Here is a 25,466-nt window from a genome sequence, read left to right on the forward strand (position 1 = left end):
TAAATATCAGCTCGTGCTATCATGCCTAGATTACTGGGACCGCTATATCCATATTTGAGAACACGAACTGCTTGCTATAGTTAACCTGTGGGCATGGGGGGTGGGGGGGGGGGGATGGATAAAGTATTATAATGAGCCGTGCCTAACGATTCGTGCACTTTACGGGATGAAATCAGTTGGATTATCAAATGCTATTGACTATTAAAAACTATTGAGTGTCCTGTCTAGAGATAGCCTACATAGCGTAGCAGTCCCAGTATCTTATCACCATCAAAAATCTAACCAGAGCTCTTACAGGTATAACTGTCAAATTTCAATGTGTAATCACAATTTGTTGTAGGTATCTTCATGAAAATTACCTTGGTCAAATGTGCAGAGCCATTTGAATACCAATAGAACACTAATTTTTTGTAAAGGCATATGTCAGTTCTGACTGTCAATTTCATTTTTTGGCTCTTTCTCAATAAGAGCTACACTATTACTTGTTTCCTGGCAGGAGCAGAAACAGCAAATGTTTCATTTTTTTAAGAAATGAGGGCCACTTATTCAATTACTGAATACTCGCTTTCGCACATTTTTATGTGTTATACATGGCATTTCGTTGTTTTCCCCCAGGTATCCTCAGTAAACTATCCGGGGCACAGTGTCTATAATTATTAGAAGTACGAAGCAATGTTCTGAGTGACGAGCAATAAATGTTTATCGTGTGCATGTTCATTACAGCCTTTGTAGAAAGTTACTCATCGAAGCATTTTAGGGTGTCATACTGCCGCTAATCACTTGAATTTCTGTGAAAATAGGGATAATTTTAAAGCAGAATGCGTTGCGAAGCTTTCACTTTCCTGCTTTTAATTCAAGGGTTGCAGATAATTGCTAAACCCTCGTTTTTGCATGTGTTTTCGTGCATCATATGAGATTCATAGTTTGGTTCTCCGGTGTCCTCGGTGAGCTAAACAAGGCATCTTGTTTATATCTTGGGAAAATTAGGGGCATGGTACGGGTATTGTGTAGGAAATATTCCAAATGGGTGGGTTAAATGCGCCTTTTCCAGTAGAATATGTATGCAAGTGTTCTATGGCGTAGTCTGTTTTACGAGTGGGGTAACACTTGGACGGCTGCGCTGGCATAATTACAACTACAACTGAGGTCAAATTTTGCGAACATAGGGGGAACAGTGCACCAAGTTAATGCGTGATGGTTAATGCGTGTTGATCAAAGAAAACTTTTAAAAAAATTGTAAAGAAGTATTCGAAAGTATCGTGCTGCTGTTATTAGCTAGGTTTGCCAATGTCCCAAGAGAACTCTGCACTTCATATATTTTAAACTTTGAAGGCATGTACATCATTGTAAGGGCATTGTAAGTGCGTAGTTTTGACGTTTATGGCTTATTTAGAAGCGTTACGAATAATTATTTAACCTTTATATTTTTTTCTTTTTACTTCTTATGCATAATATATTAGATTCTCCTGGGGCCCTTTCTGAACTAAAGGAGGCAACTTCTTTATGTTTGGCGAATGTGCATTTTTTATGTGCGCTGGACTGCTACTACTGGGCAAGATCAGGGACTTCTGTCAGGCACTCTTTCCCTTCTGCATCATCTTGAGATTTTATATAGTTGCAAGAATTAAGTGGAAATTCAAATAATCTTTTTCGGCCCCCGTGGTTCACCATGTGTGATTGGTAAATAGGTCTGTCTGTTCAATATAAAAAATAACTGACAGACATTCTTCCAGGCTCTTTCACGTATTGTAATGGTAAGTCGCAATATATATACAGGGTGCCCCAGCTGTCACGCAGCACGATTTAAAAAGGGGGGAACGGCGTTATGCGAAGCGAACCTAGTGCGTATTGTTTCCAGTCCAGTGGAGTAGCGCCAGTATTTTTTTCGTTACTGAGATTTAATTAGGTAATTGTAATTATCTAACTTGAGAAGTACTGTCCTAATTATCAAAGTGTCAATGAGAAAGTTGAAGAGCACATGAAAAACTCCCGATACATCTTTCTGTTGCTCAATACGTGCTACATAAATGTGTTTTTCCGAGTGTGAAAGAAGCCTGCGAATACGCACAAAATTGCTGTGCGACTGGTCGCTCGAGGCACTTTGCGTGTATTCGGGGGCTTCTTTCACACTCGGAAAAACACATTTATGTAGCACGTATTGAGCAACAGTAAGCTGTATCGGGAGTTTTTCGTGTTGCTCTACAATTTGCTCACTGACACTTTGATAATTAGGACAGTACTTCTCGAGTTAGATAATTAATTACAATTACCTAATTAAATCTCAGTAATGAAAAAATTACTGGCGGCTACTCCACCTGTACTGGAAACAATACGCACTAGGTTTGCTTCGTGTAACGCCGTTCCTTTTTTTTAAATCGTGCTGCGTGATAGCTGGGACACCCTGTATATATGTGAGAAAGAGAGAGAGAAAGGTAAGGATCGTTTGAAGTTTGCCTCTCCACTCGAGAAATAGTTGGTACGCCACTGTGTGAAGATACCCTATACGACGCATACCTACCACCTCTCCATAAATTTTATGAATTCCGACCATAAGTTTATGAATTCCGACCATATTCTCAGAAGTCTTCTTTTCGTCAGAGGACAGTGGAGAGCTATCTGCTTCAGGCAAGTTTATTCAGACAAGTTCCTCAAGTAGATGTAATTGTCAAAGGCAGAGTCACTGAAAATTTTGCTAGTATCTGAAAACAGTGTGTTGCTTGTCAGTTTGCGCTGTTTCAAGTTAGCTGCTGCTTATGTGCTGCTTCTAAATATAAATAATTGTTAATAAAGTGCATATGTATCCCACAAAAAGTGCATACGCTGGACAAATAAAGAAAGGGTGCTATGCGCTCCTTCCTTCAGGTCTTTTGCCCGCAGAATTTTAACGTTCACCGGTTGGTTGGCAGGTATACACCATTTTTTCATGGGTGCCGCCATTTCGTAGGCAGTGGCGCCATCTATGGGCAGGTGGCATGCTGGCTTGGGCAAAAGCCCGTGTTGTATGCTGTGGTATACGCTCAACGGCAGTTTCTGGTGGATTTTTTCGCACTCGCGCGGTCTATTTAGCATGAAATTGTGTCTTCTACGTGGGGAATGGTCCTGTGAGGCGTAGTGAAGGAATTTAAGTCTGAAGTACTTAAGCAGCTGGAGTAACTGCACCCAGCGCGAGGTGTGCGCGCTTGTTTGAGCTTACAAGCAGCCACGGATATCATTTGGGTATTTCTGAAAATTCGTTTGACAAATGTTACATTACTGCAGCATTCTCAGCACTGTAATTATGAGCTCTGGTTTAGCTGCAACGAGTAGTTACGAAACATTTGACGATCCTAACAGCGTGGGTACCGATTCTGCTGGAGAAGAAGTCGTTCTGTTTACTTTGACAAGCGTTCAAGATGTTATGTGTAGATACACTGGGCGACTGCCTTGTTTGCTGGGCAAGGTTTCTGCCTACAAATAAAATAGTTTGGTTAATAATAACCGCATACCGTACAGTGCGAATCACACTTTTCGAGCGGTTGAACGACCAGCTGCAGAATGTGCGAGCGCCCGAGGCAGTACTAAATGCTGTGTTATAGATCTGTTTGTTCTATATATTGTATGGTCCAAGTGGTCCAAGCATTCGACACGACCATGCGTAGTATTATTGCATCGTTATCTTGTGTTCAGTTTTATTTGTCCGCAAAAGGAGGACATATGAACTTTTTTTTTTTTCAATCTCCTAAGTTCAGTCATTTACGACGCATTCACCCACATTACGGAAATTGTATCCTTACAAATAGCTGTTGGATTCTCTTTATGCGATCCCATTTGTATATTGTACCTTAGAGGGCAAAAAGGCAATGCCGATCTAAGCACGAAGCAATTATGTGTATTATGTTGGTTTGCCAACCGCAGTACTCGCTGTGTTGAGCAAAGCCTTCGGCCTCTTGCAGGAGGCTAACGTAGACATAGTGATTCGAAGTCTAATAGACTTAAAATGCATGAGAACGATGCCGGTGGCTGATGCAAATGTTTTACAACAACTCTTCGTCGAGTGAAAGTCGATACATCCAACATAGTTCACAACACATACACACACCGTGGCTGATGATGCGCGTCGCATTTTTGCATATCCAGAGAGAAATTTCCAGATACGTAGCTACTGCTGCACCTAAAGGCTACACAGTGGTTGTTTGACGACCTTGTAAGAACTGACATCCCGTAAATTGCACTCAGAACTAGCTAAAACACCTCCGAATCGTTCCGCAGCGCGCGACCGGTAACACACTTAAGCCGCGCCGCGCCGGCTCGCACAAGCCAGAGAGGAGGAAAGGATCGCCACGCGATCCGCTATCCTTTCCTCCTCGCCCGATGAAAAGGTCTATACGTGTTGCCTTTAATGTTATCTTATGGGAACAAGTGGTATAACGTATGTTATGCTCCCTAGCAATGTTGGTAGAGGATGAAAATGTTCTACATTTGCATCGTCTTCTGTTCTTTCAAGACTGTGACGCTGAGGGAGCTCATGGATGAGGAAGACATTCTGCAGGAATGCAAGGCACAAACCAAACGACTTATAGAATTGTAAGTTTTTCTTTTTTTTTTTGTGTGTGTATATACTGTTGGTTGAAGTTCACCTTTTTAGCCAGTCTTGTGTTCTTAACGGTTAAGAAACCTCTTCGTCTTCTTTTTAAGGAAGAGTGTGCCCGAGCTATGGTAGAACAATGACATGCCTTAGGTAATTAGCATGCACATTATCTAAGTCTATTTGCAACATTCCCATTTCATATGTAATGTAAGGTTAGCTATATATATATTCTCTCGTGACTAACTTAGCAGATATGTATTTCATGAACATTAACAAATGTATCTGTCAAGTGGCACGAATAAAGTAGTAAACAAGACATGGGTACTAACCTCAGAGAATGTGCCAATTTGGGCGTAACTAGTGCGAATGCCTTTGTTTCTGCTGTCTCCAGTTCCTGTCACATTGGCGTAGTTTTCGCTCTTGCGCCTAGATCAGAGTTCATGCCACCTTTAGTGACCAGATGCCTACTGGCATGACATCACACACTCGAGTTACTGCACTTATTGGGTGCTTTTAGTTCAAAAATTTACCTGTCTGGTTTATTCCCTGAGTGTAGCACGTAAGAAGATGGAGACGGGAGTGGAGACGTTGATCGCACAATTAGATTAGGCAAACGAAGGGTTCTTGGAAAGACGAAGTGATGTACAGTGGTTGAACAAATGATGTCTCACGCTGGAGGCAACATTTCAACTCTGGGACTTTTCTTCATCACTATGAAGACGAATACCCTGGTTGAAACATTCACTTCAGTATGAGGTAACCCTTGTTCGACCATTGATGATTACAGTTAGACTAGGCCACTTGCAAAAGCCTTCAACGAACTAGATTACCTGTAGTTGTTGAATCAATGTTTTGGAGCGGGACATTTATCTTTTATGCTCGTCAAGCACATTTTGCAAACCTTCCCATCACAGCAAGTATTATTGCAGTTGAAACTATTTTCTACCCACCGTGGTTGCTTCTGAGCTTGGGCGTTGTGCTGCTAAGCACGAGGTCACGGGATGAAATCCCAGCCGATAAAGGCGAAATGAAAAAAATGCCTGTGTACCGTGCATTGGGTGCACGTTAACCCTAGGTGGTCAAAGTAATAGTGCTGGCGGCATGAGTAAAGCATTTCCCACCATTTTTTCTTTGCGAAACAGCCTGGTGAAGCCAGAAGTCATGGAAGAGCTCGTTGACCTGATCACTCACGAGCCTCCGGAGGACGTAGATGAAAAGTTGCGATACAAGTGAGTACTCTCATCCTTCTACATTCTGTGTCTTCCAAGTAGTCTGATAAATCTGATCTGTGTAAAATTGTTACTTTTGACTGCTGTGACTGCCGTTGCGGGACTGGCGTCCCCAATGCGTTAGTTTCGTTTCTAGGTTCACCTACAGGGCTTGTCATAAGCCAAAAAAAAGTACATTCACTCATGATGAGCTGAGCTAGTCAAAATCTCTGAAGGGTTTAAGGAACCCCTTTTGATCATAATTCAAGACCCCTGATTGTAATTTAATATTGCTCAACTGAATCCTCTATGGCCTGTGGCCCTTCCCTTCTCACCCATTCTGTTACCAACATAAACCAACATTTATCTGAGCTAGTCTAACGTAAGGATTCCTTTCACTTGATTTCATTCCTTTGTCTTCCACTGCTCATAAACGGACAATCCTGTCGATAACGTGGGTAGGTGCCGCTTGAAGCACTGATGAAGCATGAAAAAGGAAAATAAATGGAATCGTTGCATATTAATGCCCTGTTTTATGCATTACGCGACCTGCCCAACTCAATCTATTTTTAATCTGCCTGCATTATCTCTAATCTACACTGCCGTCTTCGCATCTCATTTTTTCCTAACCACCCTTGTATTTTTGCCACCTGGCAGGTACCCAAACATAGCCTGTGAGATCCTGACATCGGACGTGCCGCAGATCAACGACACACTGGTTAGGAGCGAGACGCTGATGGCCAAACTGCTCGGCTTTCTTGACAACGAGCCGCCGCTCAATCCACTGCTGGCCAGCTTCTTCACCAAGGTGGCCGCGATGCTCATCTCACGAAAGGCAGACTCGGTGAGCTTTTACTCTCGGTGCAAAGACTCCTCATGTTTTGGTTTTTAAAATTATTTTATGCTTGTAATAACAAACGAATCTTTTAACAATGACTGCCCAGTCACCCTGCAATGCATAGAAATCCATTATCCGCAACGGCAGAGTGACGTTCCTGGCTGTTTTACCCTGTTGGTCGCTTGCTGTGCAGTGCCCGTTGCTTCCTCTACTTCTGCGTGCCACTCTATTAGCAGCAGTGGCAGGTGCTCAAAGCGAGTTCATGTTACTCTTAGCCACGCCCTATAAACTGTAACCAACATCTGTGGAATGTGGTGCCCTCTGCCTCTGGGCAGGTATGAGGTCGAACGTGATTATAACGAAGTCGCGTCCAACTTAAAAGTACCTTTGCTATATCCAGTATTGGTTATAAGCACATATGTATTCATTACGTACTCGTACTGGCAGTAAAGATTTTAGATTTACTTAATTACAATAGAATCTCAGTGATATGATCACGCCTGATCCGAATTTCGAGATGATACGAATGTTTCAAAAGTCCTGGCTCAAGTGAATTAGCTTATAACATGATAAATTTCGAGTTTTGTGGTGGATGAGGCGAGCATATTGAGCCACTGTGCGAATTCTTGGCAGAGTGGCCGCATCTTGCCGCGTCAGTGAGATTGGCAGAATTTACTTCCATGGGTAGCCTTCTTTATTTCACACATTTCATCTTCGGCACCCGTTGAAACTTTTCTACCTTTGCACCCGTCAGACTGCACAATACGAAGTAGCTTCGCCGCTGAAAAAAAAACAAAAAAAAAAACAGATCGCTAAGTGTGGACAGCTGGGCCAGTTGGTTGTGATCAGCATTATGAAACATTGTTCCCAGTACACAATTAAACACGGACGAGACGAGAAAGACAACACGAACACTGGATTACCGGCGTTCGTGTTGTCTTTCTCTTCTCGTCCGTGTTTAATTGTGCGCTGGAACGATGTTTCATAATGCGATAACAGATCCCCTTATCTTGCACAAATCATGCCTTTTTTATCACCGTCAGGCAGCGATGAAAGAAACTCGGGATAACCAGGCAGGTCTCGAAATGTCAGCCTCGGAACTCGCCAAATGTGCATATGCTGCCAAAATGTGCGCGAAACAAGCGCGCCAGTGATTAAAATTCACGTAAGCCAATAGGAGTGCTCCCTGTTCGCCACGTGGCTACAGTAATGAATTGCAACGGTAGTTTTTTTCTTTTCACAAAGTTAGTTTTATTTCTAGATGGAGAAATAAAGCGCTGCGGCTTTCTGAATCTCCAGTCTCTCATGTTCACAGCAATACCGAGATGGGCAGCGCTGCTTCAACTGAAAGCCACAATCGCGTGATCAGCGGTGCAATAGCACCTCCCGGAACCAAATTTTCTTCCGGATTTTGTAGCCAACACACTAAAAAAGTGCAATTTCCCCAAATTTTGCTGGGTATTCCTTGCAAATATTTTGACGTGAGATAAAAAAAAAAGGTTTGAAATGGATAATTATGAAACACTGAAAAATAATTTTAAATAAACAGAAATGAAATGTATGTTTACATTTCATTTTCCTTATTTATTTATTTTTGTTTGATTTATTTATTCATTATTCTATTTTATTTTTGTTATCTTGTCTTAATTGCCTTTTTTTTTTCTTTTTTTGAATTTGCATTGCAGGAAAGTGCAGTAGCCTTGATTTTATATTGTCACTGTGTCATTGGTGCCGTGTGCAGTAGGCCCTCTGTCATGTTAGCATAGTTCCGAGCAGATTTTTAATTTTCGCTGCCCTGCTTATTCTTATTCTTGTGTTCCTCTGCACAGATGTTCTACGTGTGCATGCAGAAGGAGAACTTTGTTGCCTTGCTGCTGAAGCACATAGAGACGTCGGCCATCATGGACTTGCTCCTAAAGTTTGTCGCCTGCACAGACAGCGAAGCTCTTCGGGTTTCCATCACGCAGGTGAGAAACAGTGGGACTATGCTTTTTTCTTTCTCTCTTTTTTTTTTTCACTTTTACTGCCAGTTTCTTTCTTTGACTTTTGTTGCTTGAAAGTTTCATCTAGGTAGAAGCTAGCTGTTTGTTCATGTTGATTGAAATCCATCACTGGAGCAAACTGGACCTCGTGTTTTCTGTGCATTTGTTGTTCGACTAGCATGCTTCAATTACATTATAAGAAGATACCACTAGAATTAAGTTCATCCAAAAAATTTGACTGCACAAGGCCAACCTTGAAAGTGCCCAACACACTGTGTATGTTGAGATTACAGCGTTTTATTGATGCAATGTTAGTGTTATTGAGGCAGTGACATTTGGGCAGGTTAGTGACTAAATATATTGGACCGAATAATGATGCAAACAGCTAAAAAATGAGACAAAAGGTAAGGGGAATAGGCGACACAGGAGCTGTATGTCCATTTTCCTAATCTTTTTGTCGCTTTTAGTGCCATTTGCAGAATTATGTTGTCGTACCAGCAAGACTGGCTAACGACCATTATTTAGGGACCAAGTACTGCAGATTAGGGATCAGATGCAGTAACCAATGTTCTAGCTGAGATTATGAGGAAGGCGCGTGCACATTCGAGCAGGTCATGTTATGCATAGAGCAGATAACAGGTTGCCTAGTAAAGTAACACAATGAGATGCCAAAGGAGGGTAAACAGGATTGAGGGAAAGGGATTAGGTGGTACGATAAGATCAGGAATGTCAGTCAGAGTGCTAATTTCCGCCAGTTGGTGCTTGCTTGAGTAGAGAAAAAAGCTGCACTTAAGAAAAGCTGCATTTACGCTGCACTTAAGAAAAGCAGCAGACGACACATACACAATGGGCGTGCGTGTCGTCTGTTGCCGTGATGTTCGTAAGTGTTGCTTCTTCCTTCACCTGAGATTTGGAACATTGCGGGCATGGACGAGTTTAGTTAAAGCTGTATGGAAGTAAGCAGAAATTGGATGAGAAAGGCCTTCAATAAACTTATTTAGGCAGGGGGCGTTGATCAAGCAAAAAGTGTCACTCGATCTAGCCTGATGCAAGTGGCGAATGCTTGAGCGCACCCATTTCCTCTTCACCAGTGGCTGGACAAGGCAAAAGTGGTGCAGCAGTTGGTCGCGCTGATCGACCCCGGCTGCACCGAGGAGAAGCACAGCAACGCCGCAGAGGCGCTGTGCGAGATGATCAAGCTGAGCCGCGAGCAGATGTCGCTGCTGCAAGAGAAGGCACCGGCTGACCCACTTTTGGAGTCACTTGAGTCGTGAGTCATGTCATGGTTGGTTTACTCAATGTTGTGAGACTAAAAGAAAGGTCCGTAGAGTTTCACACTCAAAGAATACTACAGTCGAACTTTGTTATAACTGTCCCATTCCACACGAAAATACCTTCATTATAAGCATATATTCATTACATGCTGATGTTGGTGAGAAACGCTTTAGATTTACTTTATCTTTATGTTCATTATGTTAAGGTTTGACCATAGAGGGAAATTTGGCGCAATTGTGTATGCACATCATCAGTACACCACTTCTTCATCCAGCATGAGAATGATTGGTAGTAAATGAATTTGTCTAAATTTCATCTTTTGGCTTCAAACAGCTTTCTGGTTTCTTGTTGAAACCCAGTGTTATGTCAGATTTGCTGTATGGCTATGACTAGCCCCGCTTGCCCTCTAATTTCTACTGTGGTATTCTTTTCGTATCATTACAAACTAAAAACTAATATACAGTAGAACCTCATTCATACGTTTTGGAAAAAAAAGCATGAGCTTATTAGAAAATGGATTGGACCAGCCCAGCCCGTTACTGGCACTTGGAAAGAGTGCCCAAACACATAAGAGACACTCGTCCTTGGTACTGATTGCAAAAACAATTGCGCTTGGGTAAGACTTGTCATGGCACTTAAAGGGTTAATGCTTCCCAATCTTCATGCTTCGTAAAGGGTCATTCCTGAAGTAGACCGTGGAATTTCGACAACTTTGAAAATGTGAATATAAAGGAGCGTAACCTCACGAACGAAGACAGAGGATGGGACGAGCGCCATTTCTTCGACGTCCTTCTTTCTTTGTCCGTATTCCAGGTTGCATTCCTTTATATTTACTGAATGTGTGCCAACAAGTCCAGCTACGAGTACTGCTTTGAAAATGCGCTCCTTTGAAAGCACTAGAAAGGCTCAGTTGAAGTCAAGTTTCCAACTAGCTGAACTACGTGCATTTCTTGGGGCAGTTGGATGACTTGCATTCCTTTTTCCTTCATTTTGCACCATTGCAGGACAGACACTGTGGCCGAGCTCCTGGGGCACATGTTTTCTGGGGACCGAACGTGCGAATCGGTCTTCGTCAATGGCATCTCCGTGTTGCTGTCATTGCTGGAATTTCGCAAGCAAGGGTGAGGCCCTGTTTCACTGTTTCACTTTCCGATTTACATGCTGATCCAAATCGCTCTTTTTTTCACTATGAAACGGGCGTTGCATGCATTTCTATTTTTGTTAAGTCGTCACTGGGACGCAGACCATATGGGTGATTGACTTTTTTTTTTCAAACTGCCAGGCAAAGGCACTCAAACACTGCCATCTTGTACTTAAGTGTGCAATAAAGGCCCACCAAAAAAAGGAATATTAATCTAAACGGCATTTGTAAATTACACTGTTGTGCAATAGAAAGCTGGCCAGCCCTTTGTTTAGTGCATGCATATAGCAGTTCCCCTGCATTCAGGGTCTTGAATGGTCTGTGTCTTCCCATGGCAGCATGCAGATGAAGTTGATCGCATATGTGGACACATGTGGTAGCAGGCACACTGATAGACTGTGGCTGTTAGCTGTGATGCTCCGCGATTAGCAGGTTCAGTGAACAGGCTGTCACTGAACTTGTAAGCTTTTCCCAAGCTTCTCACTTTTGAAACGCGCTCTTTTTTTGCGCGGCCGCTCCGGTTATCGTTTCAGGCTGGCTGGTCAGCAGCAGCAGCAACAGCAGCAGCAGCAGCAACAAAACAGCAATAACGCAGACGGCCCCAATGGCGGAGGACTCGGAGGCGGCAGTGGTCCCGGCATGATGCAGTCAGAGACGGCCTGCTTCAGTTCCATCTTCTTCCGCTCGGAGAACGAGCAGATGACGGCGCTCGACGTGGAGCGGCTTCGGGCGGGCGTCGAAAAGGTGCTGGCTGCGGTGCTGCCACGCCTGAGTGACTTTCTCAAGTTGCTCATGGACCCACCCCAGGTGGGTAGTTGGATACTGAAGGCATTCAAGCAAATGTTTCCTTTAGCAAGGTTTGTTATGGGTAGATTAGGTGTCATTGTGGCATGGACATTTTATAGGGGGTCCTGAACCACCCCTTGGGCTTAGCGAAAAAAACACAGTCCGCGGGTAGCATGTGCTGTTGTGAATATCTCAGCCAAATTTTGCAACCGTGCGTGGCACGTGGAGCTCTCAAGCGGAGCGCAAAGTCATCTTTTTCTCAAACACTCTTTTCAACAGAAGCCTCACTCTTTTCGGGGCTGCCATATTTCGTCATATAGCAGATTACCATACGCGGCTGATATTGGCCATTAGCTGACATCAATCAAGAATGGTGTTTGGATCAGTGCGCTTCTTCCTACTGTTACTGTGTATAGTCAGAATCCTATTTTTCAGACTCCCTAGGGCTGCGAAAATGCCTGAAAATTTGGCTTTCCAAAAAAAAAAATGAATGCATGTCTTTTACTGCCCCCAAGGGCTCAAATTGCCACAGGCACGTCCAGAATAGCTCTGAAGGCTTGCCAGTACACTTACTAAATGTATTGGTGCTCGCACTGTGATAGGAGATGGCGGGTGCACGCGTGTATAATGAAGGAATACATAATGTGTCCAGTTACAATTGCCCCTTCCCACTCTTCCCACTCTATGCATGACTCTATGGGGTAGTATAGCGATGCCACAGAGGCATCCGAATTATCGGGCATGTCCGAAAATTCGGGCATCTGGAAAACCGGTCGTTAACTGTATATTACTTATTGATGTAGTTTAATAAACAGGCTGAAGTAAGCAAAAATTTGCATTTCGATTTTTGACAGGAATTGCGTACTTCTGGGAGCATGACTATAGTACTATCGTCTGCTAATGCTTGGCCGCGCCTCTCCATGTAGGTCTTGCTAATTTTGATTAGTTTTGAGCTCTCAACTGTCCTCGAACCACGTGAAATTTCAAGTCGGAGCACACTTAGCTTGCCAGTGTGCGCTCAGTCCTGGCCACTCTTGGCTAGACGCCTTGGCAGACTTAGCTTCGTATTGAGCTGTTGCGCAAGATGTGCAATTTGGATGTGGCTACTATCCGTCGGTCAAGCTGGTGCAGGAAAATGCTGGTCCGCACCACGTAGCATGGCCAGACTGGATCACATGAGCGCAAGCGCGCACTCCAGCCCTGTTGTGCACATAGTTAGCCACTACAGTTGCATGGCTGCGTCTGCAGCGTAGCCGGAAAATCAATTTTGGAGTGCAGCATCCATTGCTTAGCCGATGTGTGCCCTGCCAAGGTACTCACACGAGTGAAATTGAAAATGAAATTTGCTGGACCCGCTGAAATTGCGATTGTCATAGGGATAAGTGTGAAAGGAAATGTGCTATAGCATAGACCGCTTATAATGTAAGTCGCTAATTTCTTCACTATAACCAAAGCAACATTTTTCAAAGGCTGCGTACATGCAAAAACGTATAGACTAAGCAGCCACTTGTGTCCAGGAATCGAAGCATACGACCAAGATGTGCTCTCACTTTCGTCGGCAAGTTGGTTCCTCTACTTTCTAAGTGCCGTACAGCCACTGCAAAGTATTTAATTGGCTCTGCACCACACCGGAACTTCGACTGCCGACTCCCCAACGAGATAGTACTGGTTAAGCCTAGCTGACGGGGATGTCGGACGGCATGGCATTTTGAGAATCTCGCCCTTGGTATATGTTCATAACCGTAGCCGATTACACTGAGATCTGACGCAAGACCTGGTTGAACTAATGGCAGCGCGCATGAAACGGGGTTCGCGGGAGATCAGCCAGCAACTACCACGAACGTCTAGAGCAGAAGTGTTTATGCGGGAGTACTGGTAGGATTGGCGGAAAGCTCACTTTAGACAATGTTCCGAACTGACGAATTAGCGAATCTGCGGCGCTAGTATAAAAATATTCTTCGTTGTATAGGCAATCCCTGCGCGCCCGCTGTGTCAGTGCGCCCTTGTGTCAAATTGATTGTGCATTTTTCTATTTTTTTCTCTGTTCCTTGTTTGATTGCTCGTTCCACATCTCCTCCTACTCCTCTGCAACACTCTTGTCACTCGCCCCTCAGCCGTTGCACCTCGTTGAGAAGCGCAGTGTCTGCGGGATTTTCCGGCAACCGCATTATAACCGGTATTTCGTCTCGCTTGACTCCAGCATAAGCGGTATTCGAATACATTGAGTTCTACGGAAAGATAAACGGGAGTCGGAAAAGACCGCATTATATCCAGTCCTACACTGCGCTATAAGCGGTCCGAGCTGTGCTCATGTGACCCAGTGCAAGAATAGCTATCTAGCATACTGTAGCACAGAGAACGGATGATACACTGTGAACTCAACTGTAGCTGAGGGATAGCCTCTGAAATTGGCGCGTCATAGGTGCCAATATCGGAAGTAGTGGCGTCTGTGTGAACATCCAAAATCAAATTTGAACTGCATGCCATGGCGACGTTCAGTAAGCGGAGTGTTCTGGGTGCCACCCAGCTCCGCCGTAGCCTTTGCAGTGCAAGGCATTGAAGAAGGACCGGGAGCTCAGCGAAGGGGATCAAAGGCGATTTTTGATTGCCACTAACTCCGCTTCTGCTGAACGCATTGAAGTACAGCGGAATCTCGTTGATACGGGGGGGAGTCTGCATGATACGTTTTTCGGGATAATACGTTTTTTCTTCTTTTCGCAACCAATGTCTTACAGGAGCAATGTATTTCGGATAATACAGTTTTCGGATAAGTTTTATTTTCCGGTTCCCGGGAAGATTGTATCAACGGGATTCCACTTACTTTTGCTGCAAAGTATTTCTGAAATTGTTTATCTGAACGGCAAATGCATTTCTTGGCTTCGGTAAAAAGTGGTTCTAGACCCCTTTAAAGGAACCACTAAAGAGAGAATTTGGTGTAGCTGTATTTAGTAGGTTTCACTTCTACAATATCAAAAAACCAATTTAGCTGTGAGAGAGCAGGCTTGGTGAGCCAGAAAAGACAAAAACAACACACAGGGGGCGACACTGCCCTAAAGTTCTCACGCCAGCTCAGTGTGCGAGAATTGCATAAAAGCTGTATTAAGAGACTGTTATTTGTTTGTTGTGTGTGGCCAAACTGGTCTGCTCTGTACCTGGCAGAAACTATGCTGGACGACAACGTTTGGCGTACTGGACCCTCCTCTGGGACAGACGCGCCTTGAGGTCTGCCATCTGGTGAATGCCCTCATCAACTCCAACAACGAAGATGTGAACAAAAAACTGGCGGAACTGGGAGCCCTGCCCACAATCCTGGTAAGCGGAAGCATTTCCACTACGAGTGCCCATCACGTGTAGCGTGAGGTTGCTTTTACAGCGAGCGTCAGTTTTTGGCGCTTACCTGACAAAGTCATTTTGCTGGAGGCCATTGCAATCAGAATTTACCATCCTCATGTTGTGGCAATGGTAAATGCCATAATAAGTGCCATTTGCTTTAATGGCACTTAGGGGATTTTTAAACCTAGTTCCTTTTTTGACTAAAACTGGCGCTTCTACTGACTTCCAACAGGACACGAACGAGCCGCGTGTGCCAAGATTTAATTTCTTGAGATTCTACTGTAGGTGTCGGTGCAGGAGTTAATCCAGTATGTGCTATGTAACATAGGCACAGAGCTGATGAGCATGTTTTGAAGAGTACCACATGACACTGGCGTTAAGCCGTTAAAGAATCTAAGGGGCGTACTCAAGAGCGCAACTTGACATAGGTGCTAAGCTGTGAATGAGGGAGTCAATTAGGATGGTGTACTTAAAGAGTGTCACGTGACATTGTTGCTAAGCTTTAAAGAAAGGGTCAATTGAGAGGGCATACTGTCAGGTGCCGCATCTCATTGATGCTAAGCTGCGTGTTAGGGAGTCATTTGAGAGGGTGCGCTAAAGAGTGTTACATGACATCAGTGCTAAGCTGCGAATGAGGGAGTCGGTCGAGAAAGGATATGGAAGAGTGTCACGTGACAACATCACAAATCTGTTAAAAAGAGTCGACCAAGAAAGGGCTCAATAGTCATCACATGGCAGCAGTGCATGGGAAGCTTTCGCCAACTGTGTCCTAATAAGTCTGGCAGAAAGCCTGTTAATCACATTCACGTGAATCGTGGTAAAAGGTTGGGGCATGTGGAAACAAGATTGTCAAGCCATGTCACAGTGTGAACAACATGAAACTCATTCTCCTCCTGAGTGAGCGTCAAAATTGAGTGAATACCATCAAAACACCAATTCTATGTAGTGGTTGCTGAAAATCTGATCAGGAATAACAATGGAAGCACTTTCGTCATGATGTCCTCCTTAGTTATGACTGCTAAGTTTAGGCTCCAGGCAGCTTTTGGCCAAGTTCTGAGACTAGCTGCATACTGTTAGTCTTGCCAGTGCTTGCCACCACTGTTTTTGGCACAGGCCACTTGCACGTTAGGAAATTTTATCAGGCATAAATGCACAAAATAAATTCACTCTACAGGCTTTGTCATCACTTCTAATCTACTCAGCCATACGTGCCATGCACAAGCCTAATGCCTGTTTCACATGGTGTAATTTGCTTTCAGTTTCACATGTGTGCTGTTGCAGGTGTAGCAAATGAGCCGTTCGCTCATGTGTGCATGGGATTTTTAAAGATTTTCCAAAGGGCTGAACTTGCATGCAAGAAACTCTTGTGCAGTATGCTCAGAATACCAATAGCAACAGTTTGTTAAACATGTGACAATGGCATGCCTGACTATGTTTCTGCTTTGATAGACTAACATGCTCAAGCATCACACAAAGAAAGCTTTACAAAAACGGTACTTTTTAAAACGCTGTTTTCACCGAACCGAAGTTGAATAACTTGATTACACTTGCCATAGGGCAGCAAATATCGGACCTTCCGCTAGGGGTTCGCAAATGCGGAAATCATAGTTGGTGCGTGTGAAATACCAAAGTGACGTCTGAATCTGCAGTTATCGCATCTCTGAAAGGTGGTACGAGAGCCATTGCTTGTTTAGTATTCTGAAAAACTGTCTCAGCAACAGCCCAGCTTATTTGACGTGTGCAAGCACGAGTCTTTGTCGGAGTTCCTTGCAACTTGTGTGCCACTGCTCATGCAGGACCTGTTCTTTGAGTACTCGTGGAACAACTTCCTGCACACGCAAGTGGCGCAGTTGGTGAGCTCGGTGATTAGTTCGGCGCACTCACTCGACCAGGAGGGTAACAAGGTGCACCCGCTGCTGGACCAGCTGTTGGGAACCTGCACCCTGGTGCAGAGATGCCTGGACGCCTGGGACGCCAACACCGCCGAACAGTTGAGTTGCGCACTCAACTCTTCACCCATTTCGCTCGGTCACATGTCTTGTTCGTACCTGGTTCTTTTAACTTGTAATCCTGCATTGCACCTCCTTCTAACAAGAGGCGAACATTGTTTAACTGCGCGAGCAAATGGACCACAGAGCAAAGGACCACAGTCCTTGTTCCATGCTATCTCTGTGGTCCGTTTGGTCGCGCAGTTAAACAATGTTCGCTAATATGTGCCAACTTGCCCAACAGCAAGTTCTTTCATTCTAACAAGAGCTTGGCCAACCTTTTGACGAGTGGTGTAGCAGTGAACTTTTGATGAAAGGTGTTATTTTATCGAACCTTGATAAACCAAACACAGATATAACGAAGCAAATCAGGAAAAGTTTCTTGCTAATATCAGTGTGTAGATGAATGTATCTTTATTGAATATCGGATACAGTCGAGTCCCGCTACAACGAAATTCATGGGACACGCGAAAAATTTTGTTGTAGTGGAACGCGAAATTGGTATGTACATACGTACGCCAAATGGCAAGGCCACGAACAAAACCGAAACCAGTGTCCGGGAAATCTTTGTGATGGCGTGGGGGCAAAGGTTGAGACGTACCGAAGGCAGTCAATAAAGTGTCAACTTCACGAGAGAATGCATTTCGCGCCGTTGTTACAGTATTTTTCGTACATTGTGGCTGACGCCTAACCCAATGCGCGTGCCCGGCCGAACGCGAAACACTCATTTTGCGGCACATGCACCGTCGCAATGAAGTGGGTTGAATTATCACAATTTCACTGCATATTTATGACAAAGTCGGCAAGCTTGGCAAACTTGCGCTTACCGGAAGTTTTATTTCCAGAAGTCGGTCAGCCTGGATTTTTTACACTTCACGGCAGGCAAAGTCGTTACGCGAGTCTCACAGTCTGTTAAAAGAGCCATCGCAATGTCCATTGTCGTGGGCTCTGATAACTTTTCTGATGAGGTCAAAAGGACCAATTACTTTCAAAGCAGTCGCGGATTGTGTCTAGCTGATTGTTTAGCGGATTGCCAGTTTCCCCCGACGACGAGACGTTGGCATCATGTTAACAACGGCGGCTGCGGCGCTGCCGTGCAGGTGCCGTGTCTTGAAAGCAATCTGCGACTTGCACAAAGTGCGCACCTGCTCTGGCCTCATCTTCGAAGTGATCTGCCATGTGGGCAAAGTGCAATTAGTGCCGGTAGAGTCGTATGCGCTGTGCTTTCGACGTTTAGTTTCGTGTTGAAGCGATAGACGGCACAGAGGTCAATTTGCTCGCTGCTATTGCCGTGCCTTCTCATTCCACCATGTTGACACAGAGCTTCCACGTTCATCGAATGAGATGTGTTCATGTTTACCTGCGCGCGCGTGACACCACGCTTGGTAATTTATTCAGTAAGCGAATGTTCACAAGTTTATACGGCCGATTAATCTACTACCCTTAGTTCGTGTAGCTGTCTACTAATCTGCCATCGCAAGTGATGCTTCGCCTTTCGGGCGAAACTGCGAATTTTTTTCCTTCGGCTTTCTGCCTTGGCGATCGTATGTGCCTTCTCATCATATCATATATGGCTACGCCAACGCGGAAGCGTTGGCGTAGCCAATTCGACCGGACACACACCACAGAAAATGACAGCGATTGCGGTGATCCCATGCAGTCTCGCGCAGGCGCGTGATCACCACGCGTGGCTATGGATTGCAGTGGCTTAAATCGGTACTTTGAATTTGATTTCGTTCATGAAAGCCTTGTTTAAGTTTATGATCGTCACAGCTTTGCAAGGGCCTTCTAATTTGTCTACTCGGCAGTTCCAATTTCAATTCAGTCCCAGTTTCGTTCTCGAAAAGTTTGTTGAAGCGGAAATACCAAATAAAACGCCTTCGTTATGAAGAGACTTTTTTTGTGTTACTTTCTATGGGCAGCTGACGGGAATCGGAAAATCTTCGTTGTTGCGGAAATTTCGCTGTAGCGGCGTTTGTTGTATGGGGATTTGACTGTGTAATGAAGGTATTTTAGTGTTCAACCCAACTTCGTTTTAATGAGGTTCAACTGAAATCTCATCTTGTTTCAAGTTGCATGTACACTGTTGTAAGAGAATATGCTAGTAAAGTCAAGTTTTTAATATTTTTTTGGTTAGGTTACAGTCACGGTTGCCACTTGTGATTTTTTAACATCACTTGTTAGAAACGTCAAGGCCATCTTAAGCACATCAATAAATGTGGTGTGTGCACCTCCTTGCCAGTGTTGCTAGTATGTCCAGAGCTAATAATTTTGAACTCATTAGGCATGACAGCATGAGCCTGGGAAACGTGGCTGGTTTCTCAAACATGCGAATGAAGAAAAAAAATATACTTACTCATGTGACTGAAAATTGTCATTAAGAAAATTTTTTATCTTTTTCCAGATCTCAGCCCGGAAAACACCGGCGTGGTTACATGGGCCACCTGACGAAAATCGTCAATGACATTGTAGCCGCAGCGGATGGTGGGAACAACTCTGAAATTGTGCGAGAGCGGTTAAAAGGTGCGCCTACCCTGGAGCATTTGGAAAGCTGACAATATGTACTGGAGTAGAAAAAGTAAGGTTATAAAGTACCACCATATCAGAGCTTCAATGTCACTGTTAACATCAGGTTAACAGCAGAAAAAACAGTTTCCCTGCCTTGGCTTCAAGCCACGCATAAGATTGCTATTATAGTGACTATGTAATCATAGTGACTATGTAATCATAGTGACAAGTCGGCAATAAGCAGTAATGTTGCAAAGGCCAAATGAATGAGAAGATTCATGGGGCTCGATTTATCGTTGGTGACAACCAAACGAAGACAACAAACAATAAAGCCAAGGAATGTGTCCTGGAGCTTAACTGTGGTTTTTAATTGAAATGTTAAAATAACAGGGAAATTAAAAGTCGAAGTTGAGGCAATTCGGTGGGAGCTTACCAATTGAGAGGAGGCGGCTATTCCCTCCCCCCATGTCCAGTTTCTTGGGTGTACGTGTGATGGCTGAGGAAGTGTTAGCCATCCCCACTCACAGCTGTGGCAGCAGGTGTGGAATATCCTGTCAAGCGCTGTCGTCTTGTAGTACCTGAACTTGGAAGCAGAAAATGTGGACAAGCGTCACATGCTGCGTCTAGAGGAACACCTACCACTGTTGACAGTAGCACTGAGCTTCGGTTTTGGTTGCCCTTAATAATTTTGTGTGCCCGGCCGAGGTCATGAGGCCCGCCTAACCACGGCAATAGTCTCATCGATGGCGTCTGCTTGTTCCATTTTTCAGACCTTCCCGAGGACATGCAGGGACGGTGGAAGACGTTTACGACGGAGACGCTTGTAGAAATAAACAAGAAAAACACCATATCTTTGGTAAGTTGGTCAGTATTCTTTGAATTTCGTGCAGTGGACCAAGAATTGGACACTTCATGAAATTTGATGCATGCTTGCTTATGTTGGCTTTATTGGACAGCTACATGCTTATATTAAACCTAACCTGATGTCATCATAAAATGTTTGGTACTATTGCATATTGGATCTGCTCAGCAGACATTCATCGTCTTCAATTTTGTGGCTGTTTGATAATCAGCGGAACTTATCAGCACATCAAAATGATGAACGTGAAGGCATTCATGCCTTCTTATCAGCCTTCTAGACAGGACAAATGTCTTTTGTTATATTCTGAACAAACCATGAATAAACATATAGGACAAATGTAGGTGCTGTATGATATATTCCTTCATATCCGTCATTTTGTGCTGCTGGAAGATTTTCATGTCAAACATTAAGCAACTCGGCAAGATCACGTTGCTTTGCAAATTAAAGGATTGCTCATGTACTATGGGCGTCAAATGAAGCGCGAACAGCAGAGCATGTGGCCAAAGCATAACTGAAGGTATACAGTGCGCGCCGTCCAGTCATCAGCATTGACAGGCGTGCACATTCGCACATTCGGTTTGACAGCTATGAGCAATGGTGCTTTCCCTGTACTGCGATATTTTCGTTTCCGGTCTGGTTATCTTTTATCTGAAAGCTAGAAAAGAAAAATCAAAGAAAACAGAAGCTAAAGTATCGCAGTATAGGGGGAGTATTATCAATACGGCTAAATTGTATGTGCTATCTGCATCAAATAAAACGCGAACAGCGGTGTGCGTAGTACAGTTTGTGCCGTCATCATTACTGTGCTGTCATCTTTTCTCGCTTCCAGATAAAAGAGAACCAGAACATCATCGCTGTCATGATGTCATGCTGCTAGTCATCTAGTCGCTAAACATGGCATGAACTGTGATCTAAACATAAAAGCGAAAACTATGCCAATGTAGCATAAACTGAAGATGGTGAAAACAAAGGGCTCATATTAGTTAGGCCTGAATTGTCCCCTTTTATTCCGTGAGAATAGTACACACTGACGTACAAAAGTGATGCCCGCCTTTGCAGAGCATAGCAGATTGACTTTCCCCCTTTTTTTTTTTTCAGTAGAGTGTGTAGTTTACAGAATTCATCCCTTGTAGTGATAGCAAGGCATGAAAATGTCAGATTCTGGGTAAGATGGTTATCTTCACATGGTCTTTGCATTATCCGAGGCACTCTTTCAATGAATTGTAGCTATGACACCATGATACAAAATCTGTGCATTCAACAATCCAAGTACTTCCCTTGGCAAAGCTGTTTGGGGCAGTACGCTGTTACGGCAGCCTTGTTCCCAGATGATAGCCATGCTGCGTGCAAACATCAACAACTTTAGATTTGTTTGTGACTGTGAAAGCACCACAGGAGTAATTAACGCTTTCCGTGCCACACTATTATCCCAAATTCTGACCGAAAATGGCCAAATTAATCTTAACGACCTTAGTTGCCAACATGTTTTACTTCCTAAGAAAGAATAAATTCACTTCTGCTTGTGCTGTCCCATGGATTGTGTGCTGCCATCTACCAAAAGCACAGCAATTAGACAAAACTAGGTTCGTCAGTGGCATTGCCAGCAAATGCGAAGTACCGCTGACGAGCTGAGCTCGTCCTTGGCTGTTATTGCCATAAACATGTGGATGAACCCAACTCGTGCAAGGCTTGGAAGGGGTTAAGAAAATTGCTAACAGAGTTTTGGACAGCAGTAGGCTTAAAATAGCAGGTGATTGCTATGAAAGCTGACGGTGTGCTTATTGTGCCTTGGTCTAGGGTGGTGGAATGCCCAACGTATCCAGCACTGATGATGACGAGTGCATCGATCTTCGTGATGTCAGCTTCCACCAAGATGCGGCGCTTCAGCAGGTGCGTAGCCATTGGTTGCAGACAGGAGCCATATTCTGATTGCGATCCCCAAAGAGCGTAGTCCGATTGGTTGCAGCTCAGTAGCCGCATGGACCTGTTCGGTTGCAACGGCCTTCAACGGCGCCAACGCATTCTCACGTCTCCGAGGTCAGTCTGTGGACTGCAGTACAAGTTGCTGCGCTTCTGTGATTTCGGCATTAGCTTCTGCGATGGGTTGCAGCATCGGAAAGCGGACACAGTGCAGTTGCATAACAGCTACTGGCTGTAGAAATCATTCTGTGACTTTTTTGCTTGCTTGCATGCAAAAAACTATTATGGTCATGCCTGATCAGGTTATGAAGTGTTTTGTGGACTTGCTACAAAATAAGCACTTGGGAAACTGTTTGCAGAAGGAAGGTGATGCAGTCTCGCAGATGAATGGTGACGGTAAGACTGGTAAGACAACACACTTGTTCAGTGTGTGTGCGTGTTTTGCCACGTGGGAGTGGGCCAGTCAGAAGACTGCACCCCTTGGGGGATCGTCTCCACAGAAATGGCAATCAGAATGTGCACCTGTATCGGCGTCGTCTCAAGGATCCTCATTATGACTGCTTCTGCTGTCACCAGTACATTGAATGTTGTGCTTGAGATAGTAAAAACAAAATTTTGAAACACATGATGAAGTTTGTTTAAACAGCAAAGCGAAACAGCAGTCTTGGTGACCATTGTATGCTACTCCACCTGGAATTCTGAAGAAACTCTCCAGAAGGTTAGCAGTAAATGCACTGTTGATAGAAGATAATTTTTTCATGCTTTGTGAGGTTTACCTTAGTAGTTTACCGTAGTAGTGTTGCTGGGAAGGCATCTAGTCTCCTCTTTACCTAGTACAGCCTGTAGTTGCACTGCACATAAATGTTAGTAACAGCTGTTACGGTGTAATAAAATTACTGTGTGGAGGCTTGGTGGGTGTGCTTGGGATTTTAGTAAAATACGCAGGCGGGTTTTGTGACAGCTTACTGGTGAGTGCATGAACTACGTGTTTAGCTGGTAGCAGTTTGGCAGCTTAGCTCTTGCTTTCTAGGCAGAAAAGTACATTTTACTGTCTTGTGGGCCGAAACAGTTGCCAGCAGTTTTGTCTCTTCTTTTGTGAAATCCACTGTGGATCTTGTTTAATGCTTCCCCGCTTTGCTTTGTGTGAATGGGCCATCCTTTTTAACACATTCATTCACCGCGGCAACAATTTTCAAATTCCAAATTCCTGTGCGTAATGATTCACTGATGGGTCACTTGTATTCCTCTGGTGTGTCGTGACCCACCTGTGAGTCACCAGGGAGTTCCTCAAGCTGTGGAGGAATGGAACAGTGATGCATTGAATCAGAAGCAACAAAAACTTTTGCTCTGAGTTTTAGCAGATTTTACGTGCGCATTGCAGGAAAGCTCTGCACAGGAAGAATGACTGCCGTGACCCACCCGTGACCTACGTCACACTGAATGTGTTATATGCATTGGTTTGTGACAATGAGGTAAAAAGAGAACCTCTCAGCTGCAGGAATGAGAGCTTATAGTGTTTTACTTGGGCACTAAAAACAGCACTTGTTTTATAGCATATAGTTACAACTGTGACGAATTAGCAGTGACGGTACAACCATGTTGTCACGAGTGAACTGCCTGAAGAAAGGTTCAGTACGTTCTGAGGTGCCTGCTATTTGGGGACTGTTATTTCACACTTCACCCGAGCCTCGCCTGTTTTCCTCTCCATTCTTGCCTGCGGTTTTTGTGGAGATTGATTTACCCATGTGTGACAAGTCATAAGTGGTGCTGGCTTTACATGACTCACTGTGTTTACTCGTCAAGGACTGTCCTTTCTGTCTTCTTGGGCTCTGGGTCTTTCGTTTCTCTGTAAGGTGTTTTTATCAGTCTGACACGTTAACGTCGCTGCACCTGTGACGGGAAGTCTCGATGAGAGTGAATTTTCTCGTCACATGTGACATGACTCACGTTCACTCTTTCCTCAAGCTCAGTGTTTCGCATTCATTTTATCCCTACGAAATTTTTGCAACTCGTGTGCAACTAGGTGTGACTAGCCCCCGCAACGTGACGTCTAGAATAGTGGGAATTTTCTTGTCACATGTGACTTGACATGACTCACCTTCACTCTTTCCTTGGGCTGAGAGTTTTTTTGTTCTCTTTATCCCTATGAGGGTAATTTTGATTAGTATTTGAGGTGTTCGTGGGGCAAGCCTTTGTGATATGATGCGACGCAACTCGCCCTTTTTGCCCATCAAACAGACTTTTCGTCTCTCTCCTCGGGCTCTGGGTTTTTTTTTTTCCATTTTTTTTTCTCCCCCCTGAGGAGTTCATGTTTCTGTTTGCTAACCCCTCTTCTTCCTCACTTCCCACAATGCAGGTTTTCCCGAGGTCTGTGCAGCAGGTGAGATAGGCTTTCCTTCTCTCCTCACTTCTCTCTCTCTCTTTTCTCTTGGTTCCTTCCGCAACCATAGATTTTCTTACAAAGACTACTAGAGGGCAGTCTGGTGCAGAGACTTGAACCGTAGTGCAAACAATGGGAGGCACATGGATATTTTGCGTTGTGGCTTAAGATGCGCCACCTGTGCATTGAAGTTTTTCGGAACCGCTAAACTCTGGGAAGGGGGTGAATTTCCTTGCCACCATTTGCTCGCATTGTCTGGAACTTGAAATAGGGTGCAGTGAGCTATGGACGTGGAATGGCATACTCGCATTCAACTTTCTGTGGCAGTGAGGACAAAGCTACAGGGATGGAGCTTTCGCACCAAGTTGTCTGGCAGAGTTCGACAGTGATTTCTGTTTCGGTCTCTGAAAGAAAATATTGAATTGGCATATAGCATACCTGCAAAATCTCGCAAATTTTTCCTAAGCGTTATGAATTTGGGCTTATTCTGTGATTTTACAGATGTGTCAAGCTTTACGGAAAATAAGTTCTGTTGTGAAAAAGATGGGCCAACGCAATGTAATAAAAAAAATTTAAAAAACAAGAAAAGAGAAATTGTGGTGCTACTTGCGCTGCCTTTTTGTGGCAACGCAAGGCGCCATATGCTAGAGGTGTACTTGCTTCGAACAAGTTTATTCA

At 44.2% G+C, this 25,466-nt stretch overlaps 1 protein-coding gene across 3 annotated transcripts in view; it reads left to right on the forward strand.

Moving 5' to 3' along the window:
• The window catches only part of LOC119464207 (serine/threonine-protein phosphatase 6 regulatory subunit 3-like), a 54,525-nt gene that overhangs the window by 3,512 nt on the left and 25,547 nt on the right, over positions 1-25,466 (forward strand). For 2 of the 3 annotated variants that reach the window (XM_037725078.2, XM_037725076.2), the window contains exons 3-15: positions 4,484-4,563; positions 5,710-5,796; positions 6,433-6,619; positions 8,443-8,580; positions 9,687-9,865; positions 10,875-10,991; positions 11,545-11,818; positions 14,957-15,109; positions 16,927-17,120; positions 19,523-19,641; positions 20,397-20,482; positions 22,286-22,378; positions 24,765-24,788. In XM_037725078.2, coding sequence (XP_037581006.1) covers positions 4,484-4,563; positions 5,710-5,796; positions 6,433-6,619; positions 8,443-8,580; positions 9,687-9,865; positions 10,875-10,991; positions 11,545-11,818; positions 14,957-15,109; positions 16,927-17,120; positions 19,523-19,641; positions 20,397-20,482; positions 22,286-22,378; positions 24,765-24,788 — 1,731 coding nt within the window. The remainder of the gene's footprint in view (positions 1-4,483; positions 4,564-5,709; positions 5,797-6,432; positions 6,620-8,442; positions 8,581-9,686; positions 9,866-10,874; positions 10,992-11,544; positions 11,819-14,956; positions 15,110-16,926; positions 17,121-19,522; positions 19,642-20,396; positions 20,483-22,285; positions 22,379-24,764; positions 24,789-25,466) is intronic. The other variant, XM_037725077.2, reaches the window with a different exon arrangement.

This window comes from Dermacentor silvarum, chromosome 9 (assembly GCF_013339745.2).
Source record: "Dermacentor silvarum isolate Dsil-2018 chromosome 9, BIME_Dsil_1.4, whole genome shotgun sequence".
Classification (NCBI taxonomy): domain Eukaryota; kingdom Metazoa; phylum Arthropoda; class Arachnida; order Ixodida; family Ixodidae; genus Dermacentor; species Dermacentor silvarum.